Here is a 23,255-nt window from a genome sequence, read left to right on the forward strand (position 1 = left end):
CTTCCATAAAAGGCCAGAGAACAGGATATGCAGAGCTTCCAGATAAACACGTGGAGCTTTCCTAGAGGGTGGTGCACCCACAGGGGTCATAGAAGCTCCACACTCTTTCTCCAATACCTTGCCCTTTGTATCTCTTCATCTGTATCCTTTATAATAAAGTGGTAAACTAAGTGTTTCCGTGAGTTCTGTGAGCTGCTCTAGCAAATTAACTGAACCCAAGGAAGGAGATCAAGGGAACTTCGACTTATAGCCATTTGGTCAGACAAACAGGTAAAATAACCCGGGGCTTGTGATCGGCGTTGGAAATAGAGCTTAGTCTTGTGGGACTGAGCCTTCAACCTGTGGGATCTGATATCATTTCCAGGTAAATAGTGTTGGAATTGAACTGGTAGTTGGACACCCAACTGGTATCTGCTGCAGAACTGATTGCTTGTTTGTTGGTGGGGAGAAATTCCCACACATTTGGTCATAGAAGTGTTCTGTGTCGATTGTTGTGGTGTGAGAGCAGAAGAAAAACAGTCTGTTTTTAATACAGTGTCCCAGACCTTTCTATTAGGCAGGGCCAGGTGCCTTGTTTCAGCCTATAAAATATAAGTGGTAGCGAAATGGTCACTTCTGGGTTGGGGCATGTGAGACTTCCCCATTACCAAATCCAAATTCTCTTTTTTCCCGGACAACGGTGGCTTTATGAGACGGTGGCTTCATAAAATGGAGGGAGTCTAGAGCCTGAGTCATAGGATGAAAGAGCCACCAATGACCCATGTTAGTCTTGGCATGAGGGAGAAATAAACTTGCTGTGCTATGCAAATGAAATTTAGAAGTTTGTTCCTGCAGCATAACTTAGACTAGTCTGATAAATATACAGAGGTACTTCATTTTCCTGCCTACACACTACCAAGTGACAACACAGGCAAAAGTGGGAGAAAATATGTACAAGTGGGCAGAAGTAAAGGAAGAGTTAGAGAATGCTGGAAATCTCTGAAAAATGAGGAAGAAAAAGTAGAAATTCAGTGAGACAGAAAATCAATTTTCCTTACAAAATCCTAGATATGTCATTTGGCACCTTTGTTCTGGCCAGGAGGCATGTTTGCACACAGACAAAAATATTCAAAGGGCAATTCTTACCTTCGTAACTGAGCATTCTCACTTCTTAATGGTTGCATGGCCAGTGCTATCTCAATTTGATTATCTGTGTTTCCGCTTACTGCTGGAAGTATAGATATACAAGCCTCCATTTCTGTAACCAACCTCTGAATTTCTGAATCCTCTATAAAAGGCAAAAGAAATCAGTGAAATCAATACTATATTTTTCTACAAGATTATCAGTATGTATTACTAAAAAAGAAAATCTTTATAGATATGTACATACTTGTTATAAATTTAACTCAATTATTTATAAATGTATTATACAGGCTCCATTTTTCTCTTTCATCCTGGTGGTATTTCCTTCCTCAGAAAAATTCTAAAGAAATCAAGTTCAGTAGCTGGGCACGGTGGTTCACGCCTGTAATCCCAGCACTTTGGGAGGCCAAGGCGGGTGGATCACAAGGTCAAGAGATCGAGACCACCCTGGTCAACATGGTGAAACCCCGTCTCTACTAAACATACAAAAAATTAGCTGGGCATGGTGGCGCGTGCCTGTAATCCCAGCTACTCAGGAAGCTCAGGCAGGAGAATTGCCTGAACCCAGGAGGCGGAGGTTGCGGTGAGCTGAGATTGTGCCATTGCACTCCAGCCTGGGTAACAAGAGCGAAACTCCATCTCAAAAAAAAAAGAAATCATGTTCAGTAAACTAAAGATTAATCTTAAATCACAAGATTATAAGTTTTTTATTTTTGTTTTTTTCAGTTCAAGAATCAAGTAAGAATGTGGCTCACACAAATCTCTTAGTCCATACTTACCAAGGACCACAATGGATACCTGATTGCTATAGGGTTTCCTATAATTTGTTTTAGCATTAACATTTATAATACAACCTTTGATCCTGGCATAAGCAAACAATTTATGTTAGGGGATTAACTTGGCAAAATATTGACTGAGGGTCTACTAGGACAGTTTCATTATTTAATTTTCTAAAGTAGATTGAACACAAGCAGCCACATCTCATTTGATGTGATATCAAAAGGTTGTTACTAATTGTGGAGAGTGGATGTTTTTGGAGGTTGCAAACAGACACAGACATAGAAGGTAGGTATTCGTTCTTCTGCCTTTTATCTTTTTCCCTTCATTCCCATTCATATTTACCATGAGCTGAAAATATTTAAAATTATTTATTAATTATCTGATATCCAAAAGAGGTTGAAAGTATTTTCTAAGTTACAAAAATGCATTCAGTTTCACAGATATTCTAACATCCTGATGGAAAGGACATACACATAGTAAACAACTATGTCCAATTATCAAGCAGTTTTCTTCTACCAATTTTTTTTTTTTTTTTTTTTTTTTTTTGAGACAGAGTCTCACTCTGTCACCCAGGCTGTGCAGCGGGGTGATCTTGGCTCACTGCAACCTCTGCCTCCTGGGTTCAAGTGATTCTCCTGCCTCAGCCTCCCAAGTAGCTCGGACTACAGGCACCTGCCATCATGCCCGGCTAACTTTTGCTTTTTTGTAGAGTTGGAGTTTCATCATGTTGGCCAGGCTTGGTCTCTTAAAATTCTGGGATTACAGGCATGAGCCACTGCGCTCGGCCTTCAACCAATCTTTTGTAGAGCAGTTTCACCCACAGGCTTTGGAGTTTGGGACCTGGACTCCACCACTTTCTGGAGATATAACCTTGGTTAAAGTATTTAACTTATTTTTTAAAAACAAATTAATCTTTTTGTAAAAATTTATCTATTTAAATTGAAAAAGAAAAAAATTTATATATTTATTACCTACAGTATATTGTTTTGAAATATATACACATTGGGATGGTTAAATGGAGCTAATTAACACATGTATTACCTCACATATTTATCATTTTTATAATAAAAACACTTATAATCTACTCTCAGCAATTTTTAAGAATACAATATTGTTACTAACTATAGTTATAATGTTATATAGTAGATCTCTTTAACTTATTCCTCCCATATATACTTGAAAGTTTACATCCTTTGGCCAACATCTCAATACTTAACTCTTGAAACCTGGGTTTCATCATGGTTAAATGGAGATAAAAACAGTACTTCACAGGGTTGTTGAGAGGATTAAATCAGATACTGTTTCTCCAGGTCTGTTTCCTCATCAGTAAAATGGTAGTGGCAATAGTACCACATAGGGTTGCTGGGAGGATTAAATGAGATAATGCATATGAAACACTTAGCACAGTGCTGAGCACATGGTAAGTGTTCAATAAATGATAGCCATGGTATTATTATTATTATCACCATGATTATGTATCTGATTGTGAAAATGGTAGTAAGTTGAAGGTCTGAAAACACAGCAATTTTTATACACTATGTCTTTGGTTTAATGGTGCTACATTCATATAGCATTTTAAGATTTTTCTTTTTTTGGTCAGTCTGAAAATGTTAGGTATTCAATCAATGCTTCCACAATCAATTACTGTGTTTTCCAAGATGACAAATCTATAAATCATTCCAAGCAAAAGCCACAATAGAATACATATACAGAATAAAAACAAATGAATATAATCTGGCTCAAAGATATTTTTCTTGATTCAGGAAAAAAAGTTCTAAAAATAAACTGAAAAGGGCATAAGAAGGTTTGGGTTACTCCTCAAAGTGAGATTTGTCAAACAACCTAACAGCTGGCTATTAAAAAAATGATAGGCAGGCATTCTTTGCATCTTTTTAAAACAGGAAAAATAATCAGTCTACTCACACAGTTAATCATCTTCAGAGGTTCTCTAATCTAATTAAAATTTTTATCTGCACAAATTCTCTTTGGTGGAATCTTTTCAAGCTCTATTATCAATTAGAATAAATATACACTTGCAAGTAAAAGACTGAATGTTTGATATTCTCTAATATTTTAAATCCACAGGTAAAAAAATCAAAACCTAAAAAATAAGAATACCATAAGCAGAACTGATTTTCTTATTAGTTCAAAACACAGTTCTATGGAATACCATAAACTCCATTTAAATAATAGCTAAATAATGTGACACTGGTATTCAGTATAACACCATACTACAGAAAAGTATAAGTCTCATCTACCTTTTTCTGCTACCAGGGCCTTAAGCTCTCCCAACAAATATTTTATAATTCTAACTTTTTCAGCTATCTCGTTCACATTTTTTGCCTTCTGTACATCCTTGACTGTTTTTGTATCTCGCACATGTAGGTTTAAATCCTTTCTTTCACTTGTGACCTCTCTAATTTGCTCTCTGGCACAGTTTTCTTCATTAGTGGCCAAGAAAGCTGGTTGTGATCGAGTAGGGCTTCGGTGTGTCTGACCGTCCAGATGTGTTTCTTTTCCATGAGATTGAAAAAGAGAAATATACGTTTGAAAACATTTGAGTAGGTCTATTTCCTTATGTACTCCTTGTTGTGGCGGAATCCCATTAACAAGGCACAGTTGCCACAATGTTGGAATAGCTGATATGTCAGTTTTGGGCAGGCTACATGGAACTCCAGGACTGGTGTTAAATGAATTCCGTAGAACATCAGTACAGGTCGCAGAAACTGTTTTACTTTGTGATGCAAACTGACTGTCACCAACAGTTTCAACTTCCTAAAGAAAAAGAAAAGCAATTCTTCAGAAGTATGAGCAGTCACTTATAGGTATTAATTATAACAAACTCAAATATATAAAATATATTTATTAAAACATTAATATATTCACTTTGTCAATATTTAATAAATAGTTACTACTATATTTTGTGGGTATACCATAGTCTGTACAACCATACTCCTATATGGTTACACATTTAAGTAACAGCCAGTTTTTCACCACTGAAATATTTCTGTAAATATGCTTGTGCAAAAGCTTTTTGTATGTTTGAACTTATTTTCTTATGATGTAATTTCCCAAAGTGGACTAATTTTTGATGCTTTTAAACCATCTGTGGTATTTGTAAACAGTCTATTTTAGTCATGGCCTTGTAATGCTCCCATATTACAGAGTAAACTAAGCTTCAAAAACCAAGAATCTTTATTGTACTGAGGAAAAATCCAACTTACTTTTAAGCTAAAAATATTAGTAAGTTTCTAATATTAGAAACTTGCTTATTAATAATAATATAATATTAATTATAACAAACTGAAATATATGATTACACTCCTAACCATGTAGTAGTTACACAGACTATGATATATCCACAAAATACAATAGTAACAAGCTATTAAAAATTCACAAAGGGTATATATAAATAAACATCTTTTAAATAAAGTATTAAGCGAAAGAATCGGTATAGAAAACTGCATAAAGTTTACTTATAACTTTATTTTAAAAGGAAACCAAACTTAACAAATACAAACCAGAAACTAAAACCTGTACAGAGGATTAAACAACTGGTAAGAACTCTATCAGTGTGTTAACAGCAGTTGTACTTGGGTGGCCAGTATGGTTGATTTTGCTTTTTCCCCTACTGATCTCTTCCCCTCTTTCTCCTTCATTACTGTCATTAATAAATAGGTAAAACTATAAAATAGTAAAAAATAAACAACTGGTCTTTAAATCCTAGTGCATTAAGTTACAATCAATAAATTCAACAGTCCTTCCTAAATGACTGATATAAGCAAATAGTTACTTATGTAGTATACAAACTGTACGCACAGAATGAACCTTTGGAGGGCAGGGTGGCCGCTGAGGTGACCAGACTGGAGTGGAGGTACATAAGCCATAACTAGAATGAGGAGTTGCCTGAGATTCTATAAGTAAGAGGGAGAAAAAATTAATCACATATCCTACTTTTTATACAACAACCAAGCAATTTAATTAGCACTTACATTCATGACTTTTAAACAGTATTCATACTAACCAGAAGGAGACATAGCATGGCATGGTACAGCAGGAATTCCATTAGGGATGTTCTTTGAAGTCAAGTCATTCATCAGTGACATCTGAGTCTGCACATGCTCACAGAGGGCTTGGTATATTACAGGTGAATACATTCTATAATGATCCCGCAATGACCAATTTTGTTCTAGGTCTGATGTGTCTCTTTCACTTCTAGCAGGAGCTTCATTAGGTATCTGTTTCTTATCTGAAGATGCTAATGTGGAAGAAAAAAAAAGTTCTTGAAACATGATCCTTCAAAAACGCTTACCGTAAGATTTTAAGAGAAGAAAAGGTGCTCAGAAGCAGTTTAATTCATCACATAATTCATCACATACTTCACAGTATTCATCACATACTATCACCCTCACTAAAGAAAATCACCTTGAGGTGTCTTTCTGACAGTAATTAGTATTTAAGTTTCCCCAGTCAAAAATCGTCTATACTAATTCTTTAGACTTCCCATTTTTTATGCTACTTGCCATTTGTAAAATCCCTCCTTCAATTTTAACACTTCTTTCAAGGGTGTTATATTATCCCTAAAGTCCAATCAAACTCCTTCACCTTGTTCCTTGTCAGTTCATGTTCTCAAGGGAAAACAGAATAGGAAAGAAAATAGTTTGTACAATTCTGATGCTTTGGGCCCTCAAAAAAACAAAACAAAACCAACCAACCAAACAAAATCTTAACCTGGCATTTAAAGTTTTCCAAAGCTTGACCACAACCTACTTTTCCAACTATTGTCCCATCACCCCCAGCTCAAAATGTTCATTTCAGCCAGGCCGATTTTGTTACCCAGCAAGCTCTTCTTACCTGTCAATAACATTGTTCATGATGAACATTCCTTCCAATCCAATTCTATCCACTCACCAAGGCTCATCTGACAGTTTCCTTTTTCCATGAAGCCTTTCCCAATCCAATCATGCCAGTCTAGTGACTACTCTTCCCCACCCCACAGCACATATTGCTTGTATGAATCATATGCCACTGACACATTGCCTTATATTGCTTATCTTTCATCCTGCTCTCTTTCTGACTAAACTGTAAGTTTCTTTAAGCAGGGCTGTATTTCATTATTTTATCCTACAGAGTCCAGTATTAGTCTATGTACAGGGTAGAAATCTGGTATTAACAAAGTAATAAGTAAAAAACCACAAAGTTTTCTACATAGCACTACCTGTAGATTGGTAGAACAATCTAAGTTCTATGTCCCTAATTAGATCCCCTTCCCAAATGTTTTTTAAAACACTATTAACAGAAATGAGAATATTCTAGTAAATCACAGGTTATCAGTATACAAAATAAATTTGGAAAATTTACTGCTATTGGTAGCACCTACCAAAGCTAAACATACATATATTCTATGACATAACAATTTCACTCCCAGGTATACACCTAACAGAAATGAGTGCTTATAGCTACTAAAAGACATGTACAACAATGTTCACAGCAGCCTGATTTGCGGTAGTGAAAAGCTGAAAACACCAAATAGCCATGAATAGTAGACAAGAATAAACTGGTATATGCACAGCCTGGAATACTACAGAGCATTAAAAAAAGAACAAAGTACTGATATATACAACTACCTGGATGTTTAACAGACAAAAGTCTGAGTGAAAGTATTCAAAACAAGAGTGCACAGGGTTCAATTGCATTTATAGGAAGTCCTCAAACAGGTAAAAGTCACAAATGGAAACAGAAGTCAGGAAAGTGGTTACACAGGCTGAGGGTCTAAGTGATGGTAAGGGTACTGACAGGGAGGGAGCCTTGTAGGGTGCTAACAATTTTCTGTATCTTAATCTAGGTGGTGGCTATAGGGATGTATACATATGCAAAAATTTATTGAGATTTATATACTTTAAAATTACTTATGAAAAGTATTTCTTAATTTTTAAAAAAATAAAATAATTAAAAATTTAAAAGTAGAAAATCCCTCAAATATATATGTATTGAAAATAAAAACATTGCTAAAAGCATACAACTTCCATGTAAAAGCAAAAATAGAAAATTTAAAGGCAGATTAAATACTATAACCAGTGAAAATAGAAAAAAAAATTTAAAGAAAAAGACAGTATTTGACTATGAAAATGGCTGATGATATCAGATGTTTCCCTTTTGATTTGGGGTATGTTTCCTTTTGAGATGATCTATTCCTATGAATGTACTTTCTAGACTTATATGCAAGGTTTAACACTTATTAGCTGAGTAACCTTGGGCAAATTAACTTCTCTTGACCTCCTCTTCCTCATCAGAAAAACTGTAATGCCTATAAGATTATTGTGAGATGTAAATGAGATAACACTTGTAAAGTTCTTAAATCGATGTCTAGCACACAGTAAAAACTCAATAAATGTTAAATATCATTTATTAACATTAACATTTATTAACATACAGCTAGTACAACTAGCTGTACTCTCACAATAAACAAGTAAATATATTCATAAATCATGCTATCTGATGTCAGTAACAAACCTCTAAACATGTCCCTTCTGAGATGATTAAACTCAAAAGCAGTAAGAGTTACCTTCACTATTTGAACAGATCAGCTCAAACAAAACTGGTTAATAAACTTCTGTAAAGTGAATACTACTTTTTACTGGAAATATAATTTTATAATAAATGGAAAAGTACCTTCTAAAATATTTTAACTTTGAAATCTAAAATAACAGAAGGCGAGATCATAGCCCATGGCCATTGAGCACACCACTAGTCCTTTCCTCTTGATTCCTGGGTCTTTCCTTCTGCTCTTGGATTTCCTCTGGTCCTTGAGAATTGGCTAGTTTGGGCCAGGCATGGTGGCTCATACCTGTAATCCCAGAACTTTGGGAGGCTGAGGTGGATGGATCACCTGAGGTCAGGAGTTCAAGACCAGACTGGCCAACATGGTGAAATCCCATCTCTACTAAAACTACAAAAAATTAGCCAGGCATGGTGGCAGGTGCCTGTAATCCCAGCTACTAGGGAGGCTGAGCCAGGAGAATCACTCAAACCCAGGAGGCAGAGGTTACAGTGAGCTAAGGTAGTGCCACTGCACTCCAGCCTGGGAGACAACAGCGAAACTCTGTCTCACCAAAAAAAAAAGAAAGAGGAGAGAGAAAGAATTGGCTAGTTTGAAGATATCTGTTTTCACAACAGGTCATAGCATCAGGATCTCATTTACTTTCTTTTCAAGGCGTGGTTTTCACAGTCTTTAATAAAGCTGAGATACATTATGCCTCAGCCAGCAGATGTCATCGTCCAACATAAATTAATAAACTCCAAAACTATTTCTTAAACATCAAAGCCTTAGAGCTAAAATGACATATTTCACTCCTTTATCAACGGAGTCCATACAAAACTCTACGGATAATGTTGAGTAACTTAATGATGTAAAGTTTTAAAGCAAACAATCCAAGACAAGTTAAAAACCATAAATGGATATAAGGCAAAGACTGCAGTTATATTACTACTACACAATTTTAAAATAAAACAATGACCAAATGGGCCTGTTACTACACAAATACAAATGAAGTATATTTTCTTGCTCTTGTTAATTACACCAACGCACTCTACATGAAAATTTTAGCTATTGGTCTATCAATATGTTTAAGTGATGTCAGGTGATAACTAGAATTCATGAAAGGAATGTATTCATTAACTCAGTCCACAAAACTGTTTCAGTCCCTAAAGTCCAGCTGCTGTTCAAGCACTGGCTATTGCTTGGATGGACAAGCACCATCTGACAGGAAGTGATACACATCACTCGAATACAGAATAAACATATAGAGCAGGTAAGAGCCACTGGATGCCTACTTAACTGGCTTTATGAGGGGCAATCAATGCTCAAAGGATTCTGCCTGTGGTTTATTTAGTTCCCCAAGATGAAGATGGCAATATATATATATATGTTACTAAAAGCAAAATCATGAAAGCATTCAACACAGTTATCACATATAAAAGTTGCTTATTAGGCTGGGCGCGGTGGCTCAAGCCTGTAATCCCAGCACTTTGGGAGGCCAAGGCGGGTGGATCACGAGATCAAGAGATCGAGACTATCCTGGTCAACAAAGTGAAACCCCGTCTCTACTAAAATATAAAAAATTAGCTGGGCATGGTGGCACATGCCTGTAATCCCAGCTACTCAGGAGGCTGAGGCAGGAGAATTGCCTGAACCCAGGAGGCAGAGGTTGCGGTGAGCCGAGATCGCGCCATTGCACTCCAGCCTGGGTAACAAGAGGGAAACTCCCGTCTCAAAAAAAAAAAAAAGTTGCTTATTAAAAAAAATTTTTTTTTACTGCCAAAACACTCTCAAGTAAGCTCAATACATTTCTAGAAGGGCCTCTCTGCCTTCTTACTTCCAGAATGCATCATGGTGTGCATACCTGACTCCATAGGCATCCAATGATCAGACAAGTCCCAGATAAAAATACATGGGGGGGCCATTCCCCAGTAGACAGTTAACACAAAATATCAAGATAATGTGTGTTAAAAGTAAAATAATACACGGATACTAATTAATATACCCTAATAGATTCCTTAAAGTTCTTTATGATTACCTCACTTGGGGAGAGATGGTAAAGAGAACAAGCGATGAGCATGGATTTTATAAGCACTGTAGTAATGGAGCAAAATCTTGTATTATTGGTTAACATCTGCCAACCACACACACACACACACACACACACACACACACGTTTGTTTCTAGAAAGTGCTACAATTTGGTAAATTAAAAATACAATAGAGCAGTTGAATCAAACAGTCAGAGGTTTCTAATGAGTTACACTTAGGAACATTTAGAAATTAGGAACTAATAATTTCTAATATTGCAACCCTAAGGAAGACTGTCCTATGGAAGTAGGTCCTTCCTTCTGATTATGAAAATATGGGAGAAAGAACAGTAAGAATACTGCACCCTGATCACAAGCCAGAACTGCCAGTTCGGCTGTAATACAAGTAAGAATTTAACACTATGGACCCAGAATGCCAGAATCTTCCATCTGCCAATCCAAATCCACCTCTACTGGTCTTCACCATGCTCTCCCTGGAATGCTGATCTATATGGATTGCGAAGAGACAGTCCTTCATGGGTCACTCCTCCTCCTCATATGTCTTGCTGTATATACCAAAAAAGCAAGACTTTGACCTAAGCTCTTTACCTGGGCCACTTCTCAGGGTTGTGTTTGCAGTGATCAACCTTGAGGGATAAGGTAATATTTCCCTCTGGGGCAAGCACAGGCTTGATTACTGCTTACTATCAAAGTTGCAGATTTCCCAAGCTTAGTGTTCCTCAGCTGCAACCTAAACCTAAAGCATGTGCAGCAACCTTTTGGAGCCACTGAATCACTCCATAGGGAATTAGGGTGAATGAGAACCAACACAAATATGCTGATGCACATACTGCTTCCTATGCTGTGAGTAATAAAAGTCCTTTGTCTCTGACCAGTAGTTTTGTGTCTTCTGCTAGCATCCATGATACAGTGATACTAGCTTGTAAGTGTCAAATCCCAGACCTGATATACCTCAGCAGGGCTTCAATCCAATGGGAGTCTTGGCATACGAAGAAAAGGAAGAAGCATGAAGTCAGGATATACACTTACCCTGCTCCCTTTCTATGAGGCCACCTTGGGCTGACTTTGTCCTCTCAATGAAGCTCACTGCTCTTCTCAAGGTAGTATATTCTATAAGCAATACCTCTTTCTAGGTCTAGTAACTCTCCTAATCCCTTATGGCCTAGAGATGATAACAGCTCTGCTGCTGCTGCTGGCACTAGGCTAGCGAGACCTAGTAGGCAAAACTTGTGTTTTCCTATACTCTACTCATACCTTTACAATGAGTCCATTTGTAAATAAAATAAACCCTCCTCAAATTACCTCAATTTGAGTGTTGCCATCTGTTTCCTGTTGGAACTCTGACTGACAGAAGCAGTTAAGTCAGGATTCAACAAGTTGCTACCATGACACCCACTCTCAGCCACTCAAATAATAGTTCCTTGAGGAAAGGTGTCCTGGATAAGAAATAACCTGCCTACAGACAAAAAGTAGGAGACTGGAGGAACAGGTGCTATCGCTCCTTTCTTTCTCAATTGGGCCCCAATAAAAAGGCCTCTACTTGAAGAGTTAAGACCAGGGTTTAGCACTCTTTTTCTTAAGAGGTCAAATAAATATTTTAGGCTTAGCAGGCCAGATGATCTCTGTCACAACTACTCAACACTGCCATTGCAGTACAAAAACAGCTAATAAAAACACAATAAATTAGCTTGGCTGCATTCTAATAAAATCTTATTTACAAAATAAAATAACTAAACATTACTTATAAAACTGGCTGTAGTGTGCTGAGCTGACTTAGACCAATGTTGTCCAATAGGAATATAATACAAACCATATACGTAACTTAAAATTTCCAGTAACCACATAAAAGAAGAGGTAAAATTACTTTTCATATTTAAGTCAATATATCAAAAATATTAACATTTGAGTGTATAATATAAATAACTGAATTTTTTTATATTTAATCTTCTAAATCTAGCATGTATTTTATACAAAGCACAATCCAGATGCTAAATTATCATCAGAAATACTTGGTCTATATTTAGATTTAATAAAATTTACACTTGAAAAGGTAGGTTTACATGCCCAAGTTATTCCAAATGTACTTAAAAGTTTTATAATAACTGGATCAATTTTCAGTTTTAGAATTTCATTTTAAATTAATTTAAATTAAATAACACTAAAAATTCAATTCCTTGGTTGTACTAGTCATATTTCAGGTGCTGAATAGACAGACACATGTGGCCATGGCTACCATCTTGAATAGTGCAGGTCAAGAAAATATAAGGCTAATGTTACTGACCTCCAAGATGAGTTAGGTTTCTCCTGCTTTAGTTCTCTACCTCAGGACTATCTGATGCATCAACCTCCAGTCCCATGAATGCTCTACTCTTTCTCAGCCTCCTTGCCTGGATTCTGACCTCTTAATATACAGGGTTACCACCTTAGATGACTTTCTAAACTTCATTCCTTGCCCAAGCTCAATCTAAGCTTGCACTACAGTGCTGACATTTGTGGCCCACCTGAACCATAGAAGTGGCTAGTCTAATTCTCATCCATCTGAATTCTCATTGTGGACTTTTTCATCTTCATTTTAGGCTATCTTGTTCTCTAGGCCTCCAAGGAACAACAAAATCAAAACTTTCTTGTTCTAAACCAGGAAAAGTTAGCCATCAGGGTGTAAAGTACCCTTGGCTACGTTCACCATCAATGAGCAGGAGGCTCTTTCCTTATTGATCCAATTATACCTTCTTATGCACCATGTATCTTAACTGTGTGTAACTTGAGATCAGCTTGACCAACTTAGGATATATGTTATATTATATTAATATTACATATTAATATATATATAAATATATATAATTATATAAAACATGTATTATATGTTAAATTATTATGTTAATATAATAATTTTAAAGAAACAACGATAAGTACATACCTGAAATACAGCCAATTTGTGATTACCTATGAAAACAAGTGGCAGGGGAAACTATATATACTTCCCAAAAGTCATTCTGCATTTGAACTTTTTCTCCTATAAAACCCAGACAGTCTTTTTTCATATAACTACTCAGCAATTAGAAGCTGAACAAAAAAACACAGGCATAAGCACACATAAACCTAACCAATACTGATTATTAAAATGAACTGCATAATCCTGATAATTGATCAAAATACCCCCAATTAAGGATTATCTTTAAATAAAAGAAAAAAAGGCTTACATGTTTCTTTCCGGACTACAAAAGGAACAGTACGTTTTTTATGTCTTTTCTTTTTAGATCCATATTTTCTGATGTCTAAAGGTCTAGAATTAGATCTGTTTTCTAAATATGCTGTTTCTAAACCTATTAATAAAACAAAAATGTGTTAATATCAAAATAATGACCTGAGAAAAGGTATTCAACAAAGAAGCATTAAAAAAAATAAACCTGAATCTTCATTTCTCAAAATGTTCCTCAGCAAAGAAGCACAACCATCAAGCCCATGTACAGTTTCAGCCTGTAAGGAATAAAGTCATTTAGAATACATTTGTATATAACTGTGTATAGGAAAAAATATACGTTATGTACTTTTAAATTTCTTTATTTACAAGCAATTTATTATTGGTAGAAAAGATGTTTTAAAGCAACAGATTTCATACTTCATTAGACCAATTAATACTTTGCATTTTATTCCTACTTTTTAGCTTCTATCTGAAAACTAATTAGTGTGTATTGAATCTATTCAATCTTACCTGACTTTCTGAATCAGAATGGATGGAAGAGCCAGAATCTGCATTAAAACATGATATTTTTCTTAAATGGGTCCTGGAAAATAAGCTCATTAATATTCTTATATTTTTTTCCCAAAATACATCAGTCATTTTCTTTCTAACAAAGACTAGACAAGAAAGCTTGACCCACCAGGTACAAGATGAATTTCTAAGCACATTCTAAAGATTAGAAAGACTGTTAAACACTAGAATGATTAACATAGGTAGATATGAAAAGTTGTTCCCCAAAGCGTGTGATGCTAGAGGCCTACCTAATTTTCTGGGGTAGACAACATGTCATCCAGCCCAAAGACCTGAAAAATGTCTTGAAATCTGAAGTTGTAAATGTCTTTAAGTACTTACTCTTTCTTTCCATTTGTTAATTTAGCAGGTCCAGTGTGCCTTCCTGAAGGTAACACCTATGACATAATATATTATAGCAGATAAATATTTTTCTATTATATTTTCAATATGCTATCTTGATAAAATGTAAGATGACATTTTTTTCTTTTATTCTTCTTCTCACACTAAAACTCTGTACCCATCAAACAGTATCTTCCCATCCCCTCTTCCCCTTCCCTAGCAATTACCATCCTAGTTTCTATGAATTTGACTACTCCAGAAACTTTATTTAACTGGAATAATATAATACTTGTGCTTTTGTGACTGGCTTATTTCACTTAGCATAATATCTTCCAGCTTCATCTATACTGAAGCAAGTGTCAAATTTTTTCTTCCTTTTTGAGGCCAAATAATATTCCATTGTATGTGTATGTACCATATTATTCACTGTTTTAATTAATGTGATGTATCCTAAAAATCCACAATTATAATTTAATTCATATATTAAATTTATTTTATGTAAAATGTCAAGCAAACAACACATATATTTGTTACTTAAGTCTATTTAAGGTGAAGAGGAAATTGATACACTATTTTAAACCAGAGGTAACTACTACACTAAGTTCAGACTATATTAATCCCTAAACATGGTCTATATTCCCAAGTTCTTTGAAACAAACAAGTTAATTCAAGATACAGAACAGAGTTCTTAACTCTGGTTTCTTTTATGTACATTATTTAGAATGCCTGATAAAACCAGCAAATGAAAACTCTAACCTTTCTCTTTCTCTACATCTCACTGTCTTAATCTTTCTTTTGAAACTCATATAGCACTGTTGTTTTCTTAAATTTTTTTTGGTGTTAAAAGTGACATAATGGACAACCTTTTATGTAGAAAAACAGGAAAAAATAGGCATTTGCTTTTACATGCACCCAGTATCTTGAGAGTTATGCCAGAAACAGTTCATCATGGTTGCCTCTGGGGAGGGAAACTGAGTATCTAGGGGACAGAGCAAGAAGGGACACTTTCCATGGCATACTATTTTATATTTTAATAACTTTATATCAGATAATCTCTATTCAAAATAATTTTAAATCGACATGAGTTGAAATCCCTGACTCCCCACTCATTCTACCCTCCAGATATAGTCAGTGTTGGCAGTTTCATTTATAATTTCTCTTGACATATTTACATATTTCATCTCAAAATAGCTTTGAGCAGTAACTACCAAACTTTCTAAAGTTATGTGGCATTCTATCATATGCATGAATGTGTGTTCCATCCTTCTAAGAACGTAACTCAGAATGCATTTTTTTAAAAACTGGGTTGGTAAGAGTTATACTTCTAGAGATAATTTGGAATATGACGGAGGAAAAATGAAGCCAGCAGTGAGAATCAACAATGTAGGAAATAAGACATTGTGAAACATCACTCTACTGGTAACTGCATCACACTCTCAGGGTCTTTCCCTTTAGTATATCTATGTCGATGTCCTGGGTGGAAGCATAATAAAAACTCCAAGCCATGATACTATAATACTATACCCTGGATAGAGTCCAAAAACAACTACCAAAATTATTCTTTCAAATTTGTTTTTTTTTTTAAGTACACTGTCTGAGATACATGTCTGGCATAACTGTAAGATATATATGGCATTTCTCCAAAAAATATACACAAGGCTATCTTATTTTTTTAATTAAAAAATTGTATTTAATCAAATGAAAACATTTTTCTCTTTGTGAGACAACACTATGAAAATTAAAAAGCAAGAAGAAAATATTTGTAATATGTAGATCTGACGAAGGACTTTATTCAGAATACATAAAGATACATCACAGCTCAATAATAAGACAAACAAGCTACTTAATAAATGAGGAAAAGACACAAGGCTATCTTATACAAAATCTGGTAAAGAAAATTACCCATGATAAAAGCACCCTAAAACAGTAACTATCATATTGGAACAATTCCTTTCAATTTTTTTTTGTAGTTTCTGCTATGAAATAATAGCACAAAGAAGTCCTATGTATGCTTCACTCAGATTCTATGACCTTTGACATTTTCTGTGTTCATATATATATATATATATATATATATATATACATACACACACAGTATTACTTTTTGCCTGAACCATTAAAGTTGGAGATATAATACTCCTTTACTCCTAAATATTTCCTAAAAACAAGGCCATTCTCTAATATAACCACAGTATAATTATCAAAACCAGGAAATTAACATTGACACAGAATTACAATCTAATGTTCAGATCTTATCTGCATGTTGTCGATTATCCCAATACTGTCCATTAAAAAAAAAAAAAAAATCCCTCTGGTTCATGCCCAATCCAGGACCACATATTGCATTAAACTGTCATAGCTCTTTAGCCTCCTTTAATCAATAACAGTTCCTCAAGCTGTCATTCATTGTCTGTTATAACCTTGACATATTTAAAGAATCTAGGCCAATTATTTTATACAACGTCCCCCTGCACATTTAGATTTGTCTGGTGCTTACCCATGATTACACACAGGTCATGCATTTTTGGCAGGAATTCACAAGAGAGATTATGTTCTTCTCAATAAATAGACACATATCAGTTTGTCCCATTATTCATGATGTAAACTTTGATGACCTAAGGTGGTGTCTGCCAGGTTTTTTATTGTAAAGGTTATACTTTTATCTTAGTAATTGTTAGCATGTTGTGAAGAGATACTTAGATATACCAATCACCAAACTTTCACCCCATAGTTTTAAGTCATTGATGATTCTTGGCTGAATCCATTGGTTGACAAACGGTGATTTTCTATGTAATCCTTCTACATTTACTAGTTGGCATTCAACTTTAGGAAAGCACCTTTTCCTTCTTCCTTGTTAGTGGGGACTCACTGATTCCTGCTTTTTTCAGTAGGTTATGATTCATTATTATCACTTTATTTTGATGCTCAAATTGTCTCAAATTTGGTTGTTGGGAGCCCCCTGAATTTGATTCCTGTATCACTTTAACATGTCCCCATCACTTTTTGAGCTATTGCTTACTTTCTACAAGGTGCTCTAGGTTCCTCTTTTTAAAATTGTTATCAGGGTGTTTAAAATGAGATCTACCTTCCTAACAAAATGTAGTATTAACTATAGACATGATATTATCCAGCAATCTCGAGAATTTCTTCACCTCACATAAATGTAACTTTATACTCGCTGAATAGCAATGCCTTCTCTCCCTTCCCATGGCCCCTGGCAACCACTATTCTATTCTGTTTCTACGAGTTTTAACTTTTTTAGATACTTTATGTAAGTAAAATCATGCAGTATTTGTTGTTCTGTGACTAGCTTATTTCATTTAGCATAATGTCTTCAAGGTTCATCTCTGTTGTTGCATATGAGAGCTATTTCCTTCTTTTTAAAGGTTCAGTAATAGTCCATTTTATGTATATACCACATTTTCCTTATCTTTTCATCTGTAGATAGACATTAAGGTTGTTCCCACATCTTGGCTATAGTAATAGTGCTGCAATGAACACGAGAGTGCAAATATCTCTTCTGTATCCTGATTTCAATTCTTTTGGATAAATTCCCAGAAGTAGAATTGCTGGGTAATATAGCTCTATTTTTAATTTTGTGAGGAATCCCCATATTGTTTTCCATAGTGACTATACCATTTTACCTTCCCACTGACAGTGTACAAAGGTTCCAATTCTTCCAAATCCTTGCCAATACTTTTTATTTTTTTAGTAAGTCATCCTAACAGGTGTTAGGTAATAGCTCATTGTGGGTTTAATTTGCATTTCCTTGATGATTAATGATGTTGAGCATCTTTTCATATACCTGTTGGCCATCCATCCATCTTCTCTGGAGAAATGTCTATTCAAATCTTTTTTTTTTTTTTTGAGACGGAGTTTTGCTCTTGTTACCCAGGCTGGAGTGCAATGGCGCGATCTCGGCTCACCGCAACCTCCGCCTCCTGGGTTCAGGCAATTCTCCTCCCTCAGCCTCCTGAGTAGCTGGGATTACAGGCATGCGCCACCATGCCCAGCTAATTTTTTGTATTTTTAGTAGAGACGGGGTTTCACCATGTTGACCAAGATGGTCTTGATCTCTTGACCTCGTGATTTACCCGCCTCGGCCTCCCAAAGTGCTGGGATTACAGGCGTGAGCCACCACGGCTGGCCCCTTTTTTTCATTTTTTAAACAAGTTATGTATGGTTCTGCTTTTCAGTTATAGTAAGTCCTTATATTTATTTTAGATACTATTTATCAGATACATGGCTTGGAAATGTTTTCTCCCATTCTGTAGATTGCCTTTTCACTCCATCACTCACTTCCTACGCTGTACAGAAGCTTTTTAGTTTGATGTATCCACGCTCTTCTTATAATTCCCCTGCTCAGCCCTGGAATTGGTCATTTTTCCAAGAAGCCATGACCCCTTAGGGGACAGTGGTACTTGGAAACCAAGATCTAGATACTAGATGTGTTCTTTGCTATTGGGGCTTCCAATCACTTTTCATATGCACTTTTTACTTAGTCATAATAACAAGATATTTGCAATTTCGAATCTTGTTTTCTACTTTTAAATCTTTTTGATTTTCAAAAATTTTTAATGGTTGTATAATATTTCCTTCAGTGGAAGTAATGTAATATGGTCTTGGTTTGCTGCTGCTGCTGCTTTTTTTTTTTTTTTTTTTTTTTTTTTTTTTTAGACAGAGTCTTGCTCTGTTGCCAGGCACCAGGCTGGAGTGCAGTGGCGCAATCTCGGCTCACTGCAACCTCCACCTCCCAGTGACCTCCGCCTTCCAGCTTCAAGCAATTCTCCTGCCTCAGCCTCCTGAGTAGATGGGACTGCAGGCATCTGCCACCACGCACAGCTAATTTTGTATTTTAGTAGAGACAGGATTTCACCATGTTGACCAGGATGGTGTCAGTCTCTTGACCTCATGATCCACCCACCTCAGCCTCCCAGTGCTGGGATTACAGGAGTGAGCAATCACGCCCGGCCTGCTTCATATTTTTCACAATTAAAAAAAAAAAAAACTGGAATAGGCCTTTCTATCTATTGAAAATAGCCTTTTCATATTTAGGATTAAAAGGAAAATTATTTGGTGAAAGGTTATTGGCAATTTAATAACCCTTGACACAAACTGCAAAGCTGCTTTCCAAAAGGAGTGTCCTAATCACAATACAGGAGACTCAGTTTGCTTTATTTTACACTTACTTCTACTGGATTATTATCATTAAACTTTTAATTCTGCTATTTGAGAAATATATAAGCATTTCTTAGTAGTCATATCTCCTTACCGACAAGTACAAGATAATACTGCCTTTGTAGAATGACTTAAGAGTGTACTAAGGTCTTTCATTTCCGCTTAATCCATATCCTATAACTTGTCATGATTTCTATGAGGTGGGAACCTAAATTTCAGAAAAGTGGTTTGTTCAAAGTCATACATCTACTAGGTAAAATGTTTAAAAGAAGAATGGACTCTGGCACCAGCTTTGTGCGTCTGAATCTTATTCCACAGCTGTGTAACCGTTGGGAAGTATTTGAACCCTCCAGCCCTTGATTTCCTCATGTATGAAACAGGGATAATAGTACCTACCTCAAAAGGATATTGTGACTATTAAATAAGTTATTGTGTATTCTAGTGCATAAAAGCACTTAGCGAAGTATTTGCCACATAAGTGCTATCTAAATGTTAACTGCTGCTATCATTCAGATGATGGCAAACTACGTGTTGTTAAGGGAACTTAATTTTGTTGCATGTCTACGCCAACTGTGTGATCGATGTTTTTACCGGGTACTATCATTTAACCTTCCCAATTCCTTAAGACAGAATTTTATGTTCATTTCTGCCCATTTTAGAGCGAAGGAATAGGAAGTTCCGAGAAGTAAAAAGTAGTAAAATCTCAATCTGCAGGTGACTAAAGCTAGAAGTCACGTAACCCGGCGGCAAAGACTGGGACTCGAACCCGGGTCTAATCCCAAAGCCGGCGGTCTAGAGGGCTACGACGATTTAAACAGAAACACATCTAGAGACCAAGCGGCTGTATTAACGGGAAGCTTAGGTGTTTCCTGCACCTCTGTCCCAGCATTTTAATGTCGCCGCATTGTCTTTGTCTCTTTTCGAGCAGTTTTACAAGTCCCTGGCCCGAAAACCCCCCTGTCCCTCTCCGTCCCCACAGTGGACCCCTCAGGTCCTCAGCCCTCACCTGGCCGGGTCGAGACCCGGACCTGACCATCTCTCGCAGCCTCAGAAAAGCCCAGATCGAGGGAAGCGAAGCCTCACGGTAAAAAGAATTAACCGCCTTGGGCTCCAGGACTTTCTTGGCCCGCCCCCCGAGCTTCCGCTTCCGGAAAGGATCCCGCCGAACGCCGCCCTTCCTAGTCTCCCACGCTGCTCCACGGCTTTTCTTCTGCTCCAGGACCCGTGCCTTGGGCGTGCATAATAGATCCCTCCCTGCTTCCCGGCTTCCCGGCTCGTCACCGCCCGCAGAGGGTAAGAGAAGCCAATAGACGGCGAATGGGGCGGGGCCGAGGCATGGCTGGGGCGGGACCGGGGCGGGGCCGCCGAGAAAAAGAGTTGAGCTTGGGGGAAACCCGGACGAGGACCCGCGAGCGTCAGAAGAAGGGACAGGGGTAGGAGGCGGCTAGGTTTCAGAAGGAATTGCGCGCGACTTTTTGGGTTTTCTCTCTTTATTTTTAGTTGGTATCTTGTGTGCCCTTTTGGATGATTTTGTTCTTGATATTTATAAAAATAAGACCTCCGGCTTGTCTTTGCGTAAGTATGATGGCAATTTCAGAATTATTTTCTGTGGCCGCTGATCTCAGAACGGTATCGTTAGTTGAGATTTTGGGTTTACTTCCATGCGTACTTGTCTCCTCTTGTGATGAGGCAGTTACTTTTGATGAAGAATGACAGCATTCCTAGCATTGCATGCTGCACTCATTTTAATGAGGATTTTTTTTTTTTTTTTTTGAGACGGAGTCTCGCTCTTGTTACCCAGGCTGGAGTGCAATGGCGCGATCTCGGCTCACCGCAACCTCCGCCTCCTGGGTTCAGGCAACTCTCCTGCCTCAGCCTCCCGAGTAGCTGGGATTACAGGCACGCGCCACCATGCCCAGCTAATTTTTTGTATCTTTAGTAGAGACGGGGTTTCACCATGTTGACCAGGATGGTCTCGATCTCTTGACCTCGTGATCCACCCGCCTCGGCCTCCCAAAGTGCTGGGATTACAGGTTTGAGCCACCGCGCCTGGCCTTAATGGGGATTTTAGCCATTGGTTTTTAAGGCATTAGGTTTTGGATTAATGATTTAAATCAAGTTGAAGAGAGATAACTCCGTTGATTCCATTTAAACTGTTGTCCAGGCTGGAGTGCAATGGCGCGACCTCGGCCCACTGCAACCTCCGCCTCCCAGGTTCCAGCGATTCTCCTGCCTCAGCCTCCTGAGTAGCTGGGATTAGAGGTGTGTGCCACCACGCGCAGCTAATTTTTGCATTTTTAGCAGGGTTTCACCATGTTGGCCAGGCTGGTCTCCAACTCCTGACCTCAGGTAATCCGCCCACCTTGGCCTCCCAATATTCGGGGATTACAAAAGTGAGCCACCACGCCCGGCCTCATTTCGTTTTAGTGGAGAAAAGAGCTACTTTTTAAAAGTCTGTTACAGGGCCGGGCGCGGTGGCTCACGCCTGTAATCCCAGCACTTTGGGAGACCGAGGCGGGTGGATCACGAGGTCAAGAGATCGAGACCATCCTGTTCAACATGGTGAAACCCTGTCTCTACTAAAAAATACAAAAAATTAGCTGGGCACGGTGGTGCGTGCCTGTAATCTCAGCTACTCAGGAGGCTGAGGCAGGAGAATTGCCTGAACCCAGGAGGCGGAGGTTGCGGTGAGCCGAGATTGCGCCATTGCACTCCAGCCTGGGTAACAAGACTGAAACTCCCGTCTCAAAAATAAATAAATAAAAGTCTGTTACAATTAATGTCGAAACTAAAATATGTCCACCAAAATATCACACACTTATTCTGACTGATTTTAGGAAACTTGAGTATTTCACAGATTTAGTTTTGAATTAGATCAAACTGTGAAAACCTCTCCTTTCCTTCCCCAGCCCTCTCATAACTTCATAACTTTCTAACATAGTCACCCAAAATTAAGGGCTTTTCTTTCGGTTAAGTTGATTTTTTTAAATTCGTATTAATTTTTCTTAATACATGTGTATTTTAGAAAATATTAATAAGCAAAAAGGAAAAGACGTCATTACCCCTGAGTTATCACTCTGAACAGCTTGGTGCATTCCCTTCAAGATTTTTTCCACCTATGTATATATGTATACATGTATTACAACGATATGAAATAATAGTATTACTGTAACATGAGTATTTTAATATCTAATCAACATTGTTTCTCATTAATCTACAATTATATTATGGCTGCCTGGTGTTCCAATGATTCATTTCCCTAGTGTTGGGAATACTATGCTCCCACCCTCTTTTTCATTTTGTATTTGCTATTATAAATTATGTTGCACTGAGCTGAGATCTACAAATTAACTAGATAGAGAGTGGAAAGCAGAGTATTCTAAAGATGTGGAGACAGCATGATGTTGAGAAAGAGAAACCCAAAGAGACTCTTGCTGCTGAAGTATATATAGACAGTGGGGATGGAAATGTATGTAGGGGCCAGACTATGCAGT

The 23,255-nt window shown here is 37.1% G+C and overlaps 1 protein-coding gene across 23 annotated transcripts in view; it reads right to left on the reverse strand.

Moving 5' to 3' along the window:
* The window catches only part of LOC100391280 (coiled-coil domain-containing protein 14), a 193,947-nt gene extending 173,058 nt beyond the window's left edge, over window positions 1-20,889 (reverse strand). For 20 of the 23 annotated variants that reach the window (XR_013527477.1, XR_013527474.1, XR_013527478.1 and 17 more), the window contains exons 1-9: window positions 20,768-20,889; window positions 14,584-14,639; window positions 14,203-14,275; window positions 13,898-13,967; window positions 13,691-13,813; window positions 5,927-6,160; window positions 5,722-5,816; window positions 4,161-4,677; window positions 1,126-1,267 (exon numbers count right to left, since the gene is read on the reverse strand). Coding sequence is in view for 8 of the 23 variants with exons in the window: in XM_035276169.3 (XP_035132060.2) it covers window positions 1,126-1,267; window positions 4,161-4,677; window positions 5,722-5,816; window positions 5,927-6,160; window positions 13,691-13,813; window positions 13,898-13,967; window positions 14,203-14,275; window positions 14,584-14,639; window positions 20,768-20,797 (1,340 nt within the window). In the remaining 15 variants the exon portion in view is untranslated. The remainder of the gene's footprint in view (window positions 1-1,125; window positions 1,268-4,160; window positions 4,678-5,721; window positions 5,817-5,926; window positions 6,161-13,690; window positions 13,814-13,897; window positions 13,968-14,202; window positions 14,276-14,583; window positions 14,640-20,767) is intronic. The other 3 variants (XM_078351533.1, XM_008982077.6, XM_078351535.1) reach the window with 1 other exon arrangement.
* Window positions 20,890-23,255: the final 2,366 nt, after the last annotated feature.

This window comes from Callithrix jacchus, chromosome 15, assembly GCF_049354715.1.
Source record: "Callithrix jacchus isolate 240 chromosome 15, calJac240_pri, whole genome shotgun sequence".
In the NCBI taxonomy this organism is placed as follows: domain Eukaryota; kingdom Metazoa; phylum Chordata; class Mammalia; order Primates; family Cebidae; genus Callithrix; species Callithrix jacchus.